General features: G+C 39.3%; 1 protein-coding gene across 3 annotated transcripts; it reads left to right on the forward strand.

Annotated features, from left to right (window-relative positions):
* The first annotated feature begins 1,143 nt into the window (after positions 1-1,143).
* Positions 1,144-5,051, forward strand: LOC130462705 (uncharacterized). 3 transcript variants are annotated; one of them, XM_056831504.1, is made up of 12 exons: positions 1,144-1,456; positions 1,551-1,781; positions 1,888-2,187; positions 2,312-2,734; positions 2,837-3,112; positions 3,212-3,424; positions 3,511-3,857; positions 3,934-4,137; positions 4,230-4,337; positions 4,415-4,496; positions 4,580-4,671; positions 4,787-5,051. In XM_056831504.1, the coding sequence occupies exons 1-12, from the start codon at positions 1,163-1,165 to the stop codon at positions 4,827-4,829; spliced, it is 2,613 nt and encodes an 870-aa protein (XP_056687482.1). In that variant the 5' UTR covers positions 1,144-1,162; the 3' UTR covers positions 4,830-5,051. The 3 variants fall into 3 exon arrangements, with proteins under 3 accessions (XP_056687482.1, XP_056687481.1, XP_056687483.1); XM_056831503.1 differs by having other exon boundaries at positions 1,148-1,456; positions 4,580-4,681; positions 4,787-5,048; XM_056831505.1 differs by lacking the exon at positions 4,230-4,337 and having other exon boundaries at positions 1,148-1,456; positions 4,580-4,681; positions 4,787-5,049.

The raw sequence follows: 5,051 nt of genomic DNA on the forward strand, positions 1-5,051 counted from the left end.
CCTTAATATAAAAAAACAAGACATAATGTATACACAACCTACCCGTTGTCTACTTGCCCATGACTTCATTTTGCTAACCACAACTAAATAACTATTTATAAGCTTCTCCAATTCTTCAAGAGCAGTGTCACAAAAAGAAAAAAAGAAAAAAAAAACTCCTCAAATTAATAGATAAGAAACTTGTGGAACAGATTAATATGGGAATACAGAGAGAGAATAACTAATAAAGATTGGTAACATATCCCACAGTATAACAAAATGCAACTCTTACCATTTGATGGTTGCAATATTGCGAGCAAGAAGAGAGCCGCCACCTTGACATATATTGCATTTTATCAATCCACGAGAACTGCAAGTAGCACAAGGAATATGCACTGATCAGAACTGTGCAGTTATGTGCACTGATCTGCACAGCTCAGATCAGAACTGTGCAGATCAGTGCACAGAACTGTGCAGTTATGTGCACTGATCTGCACAGCTCAGATCAGAACTGTGCAGATCAGTGCACAGAACTGGTCAGTTCTGATCAGTTCTGTGCACTGATCTGCACAGCTCAGATCAGAACTGTGCAGATCAGTGCACAGAACTGGTCAGTTCTGATCAGTTCTGTGCACTGATCTGCACAGCTCAGATCAGAACTGTGCAGATCAGTGCACAGAACTGGTCAGTTCTGATCAGTTCTGTGCATTGATCTGCACAGCTCAGATCAGAACTGTGCAGATCAGTGCACAAAACTGGTCAGTTCTGATCAGTTCTGTGCACTGATCTGCACAGCTCAGATCAGAACTGTGCAGATCAGTGCACAGAACTGGTCAGTTCTGATCAGTTCTGTGCATTGATCTGCACAGTTCAGATCAGAACTGTGCAGATCAGTGCACAGAACTGGTCAGTTCTGATCAGTTCTGTGCATTGATCTGCACAGTTCTGATCTGAGCTGTGCAGATCAGTGCGTAGAACTGGTGAGTTATGATTTTTTTTTGGGTTGTTTTTTTAGGTGAGGTTTGATTTGGGATTATTTTGCATGTTAGGTGTAATACCATAAGGCCATTATTTTAGGTATAGCTTTGTAAATGGCCAATTGTAGCATTTTGCTCTCTTTTCTAAGTATTGCTCCCTTTACTAAGTATTGCTCTCTTTTCTTTGTTGCAGGACCGTAGCTACCATGGATGATCATCGTGATAATGAAATACAGGGAATTGATGGAGCTAGTCATCCTACGGGGGAATCACAAGGTACCAACACTAGTAAAAAGACCAAATTCCGTGGTCCGTCAAAAGGAGTTCAAGCCAAAAAGCCTATGCATCTTCAGTATAATCAATATGGAATCCCCGATGGAGAATGGTCAGGAGAATACGGGAAGCAAGTTGGGTCTTGTGCTGCTAGAATTAACATTAATGTGAAAGAATATTCAACGTTAGATGAACACACAAAGAAGGGGTTTTGGGAGGAGACCAAGGTAAACATTGAATAAAAACTTGATTTGTATTCTCCTAGATTATCTATTTGTGTAGCATACGTTTCTAACAATCTCTTATCCATAAAATTAACAGCTTCTGTTCCACATTATTGATGATCCGGCTAAAAGGAGAGAAAAATATTTTCATATGTGTGTGGCGAAACGCTTTGGAGCTTTCAAGTCCAGGTTAACGCGGCGTTGGATAACTAAGAAAGAAAAAATGCCGAAACATCAGACAAATGACATGCCTTGGGACATCTACCATCAAATCACAGAGGATGATTGGAAAACATTTGTGATAGAACGAAACAAGCCGGAGATGTTGGTAATAATGAATTTACTTTGCTAGATATTTTTTTATATAATTATATGATTAGTTTGTTGTTGCCATCTTTAAATGTTCGACATGTTCTTTATGTGTTTTTTGACAGGTTCGTAGAGAAAAAGCAAGTAAAAGTGCATTACAAAACAAGCACCCACATCGCACAGGCCAAAAGGGTTATGTTAGAAAGAGACCAGAGTGGATAAATGATGGGCGACTACCGCCAGAGGCAGCTTTAACCCTCTCAAGTGGCTCCTCCTCAGTGACCTCATCACTCACCACAGCGCCAGATAGATTTAAGAAGTTTAGATCAGTAGAGTGGATCTTGGCTCATCAAGTTAAAAACAAAGAGGGAAAGTGGGAAGTTGACCCGAATGATAAAGAAGCCGTAAATATTGCTAAGATGGCTGTAAGTGCATATGAAATTTTACGTTCTATATCCTTTTCTTTCCTAATTCCTAGTTCTATTGCTAAGATTGCTTCTCCTTTCCATCATGTATACCATCTAATTTTTACTTTCCTAATTCTTATAGTTGGAGTACATAGAAGAAGAGGGAAAAGGAAATATTTCATTCACCCAGGGAGAAGATGCCCTCACCAAGGCTATGGGAAAAAAGGATCACCGTGGGCGTGTCAAGGCAACAGGTGGAGTTAATGTCGGTTACAAAGTTGCTTTCGGTCCAATAGACCGAAGTAGTAGATGTGGCCATATTGAACCATCACCGGAGGCTATCGAATCAATCAGAGCTTCGGTGAGAAGGGAGTTTGAAGATCAATTAGAGAGAAAGGTGGCGGAGGCCCTCCAAAACCAACTAGCCACATTGAAAGCAACCGGTCAACTACACACCCTCTCTACCCCCGCACTTGATTCTGCTCTTGTAAGTGATGAGTTTGATGTTAACCGTGCACTCGTAACCTGTTGTCCGAGTTCATCGCAGCAACCACGCGAGCTGAAGGTATATATTCTCTATAGTGCATACACTCAAAACACCCCTAGCTAGGTTTTTAATATTGTACTTTGTAGTGATTTCTGAAATTTTGTAAATTTATTTGTGAAGGCCATAACTCCATGTCGTCTTGCCCTTGAGGATAAAGTTTTGGGTAACAAAGTGATAGTGGCAGATGGTATGGCGTACCCATTGGATGGTTCGTTGCACCAACACTTTAGATCGATGAAGCCTAGTCATTATAAGGTCCAAGTTGATTGTATTTACGACGGACATGATGATGACACTCTTCCGGTACCTACTGGAGATGGATTCAATAACTTAGGCAGGGCTCTTGCTAGTTTTGTGCAATGGCCAATTCACTTGGTGATTTTCGAAGAAGACGAGGTATAACTTTTTTATTATTAATTGTCATTCATTGCGTTATGCATCTGTTTAGAATTAGATTCAGAGCCTTGAACTCCTTTGGTTTCTACCTCTGTTTAGGAGTACTCTACTCCACGCCCAACAAAGAAGTCCAGGAGTCAGATTTTTGAAGAGGTGGTTGGTAGCTCCAAAGAGAAGAAAAACGAATTAATTGTCAAAGAGAAGACAACAGAATTAGTTGTCAAAGATAAGACAACAGAATTAATTGTCAAAGAGAAGGCAACACTTGATTTAGGGTCCAAAGAGAAGACAACACTGAAGTTAACGGCCAAGGTAAACCATATGCTTCCCACTCCCCTGTGCTTCAACACTGAAATCAAAACTGAAATTTTCATGCTAGCTTAACATTATTGTTACAGGAAAATTCATGCTCAAATAAGTTGGAGTCGAAATCGAAGTCGAAGAACTCTAAGACGGCCAAAGAGATGGTAGGTAGTTGTGATCGTAAAACTGAAGAATCAGCCGCCAAAAGTAAGAAGCAAAATTTGGCAGACGACACAATTCAAGGTCTTGGCCCATCATGCAATTATTTGAAGTTTATCATCAATACGGCGCCCGGTGATGTATATAAAAATACTTCAATCCCATTGCCCGCTTCGGTTTGGCATTATGACGAAGATCGACAAACTTATGTAAATGAGGTTGACGTTGAAGAGTTCCTTAGAGGGGCGTGCCTCAACATTTCAGTGATCCAAGTCTATATGATGTAAACTTTTCCATCGATATTTGTGTTTTTGGTTTTGTCGTTTTTGAAATTTTTGCATTATACATTTACTTTGTAGGTGTTTATTCCACGAACACACCTTTGCATTTGACAACTCTCAGATTGGGTTTGTTTGTCCCGAGGCAATGTCAAGCTCTAGAATCAAGGCCAACCCTCAGGCTGCATCAATGTATTTGAAAGTAGTTTTCAATGCTGAAATTGAAAAGGAGAAGAAGGGTGATCCTAACATTACCAAGTGGTTTTTGATCCCATACCATCAAGAGTAAGTGTTAGAGATTGATCGATATTTGGTAAATAGCTATGTTATTGTTATTTTCATGCATAAGGTTGCAATAACATTTATATATAATGCAGAAATCATTGGATTTTGTACGTGTTAGACCTACGTAGAGGTTGTGCGTATATTTTCGACTCTGCGATAGGTTCCAACCGAGAAAATAGTGCATGGGGAATCTTGTGTTTGTAAGTTACTTTCAATTCTTTTTAAGTTATTTCTTTTCGTGCCGAATCAGATTCATGAAGTTTTACTCAACTTCCAGGGCATACCAAGTGTACAAGTTTAATGATGGGATTTGTCCGAATAGAGCGACTATGCAGGGGTTGAAAGGCTTCCATGTAAAGGTATATCATGCTTACTAATTAGCTTTACTTTTTTTTTTGGGTAACTACTTGGATATATAATTTATGATTTATCTCCAAATCAGTGTGCTCAACAAGTCGGCGCCCGCGAGTGTGGCTATTACGTTATGAAGTTCATGCATGAAATAGTCACGTTACACCATAACACTGATGAGCGGTTAGACAATGTTCGTTCTTTTACCATATGTTAGTTGAACTACTAATACTAGTACTTTTACGTAGTAGAATTCTTAATTTACAAGTAGCATTACTTATCATGTTACTTATTTCAGGCTTACACTCCAAGAAATGCGCCTTATACCGATGAGGAAATAGATGTGGTTCGTGAGCAATGGGCTAAGTTTTTTACAACCGAGTATTTATTTACTTAGGTTGTTTAGACACAAAGATGGAAGCGTTTATATCTTCATGGATTTGGTAAAGTTCTTTAATTTTTCCATAATTACAAGTCTGCTGGATTTGCTAATTTATTGCTTTGAATACTAATCTGCTGGTCTTGCTGCTGTTGCATGTGAATTCTGATCTGGTGGTCTTTAG

This window comes from Spinacia oleracea, chromosome 6 (genome assembly GCF_020520425.1).
Source record: "Spinacia oleracea cultivar Varoflay chromosome 6, BTI_SOV_V1, whole genome shotgun sequence".
Classification (NCBI taxonomy): domain Eukaryota; kingdom Viridiplantae; phylum Streptophyta; class Magnoliopsida; order Caryophyllales; family Amaranthaceae; genus Spinacia; species Spinacia oleracea.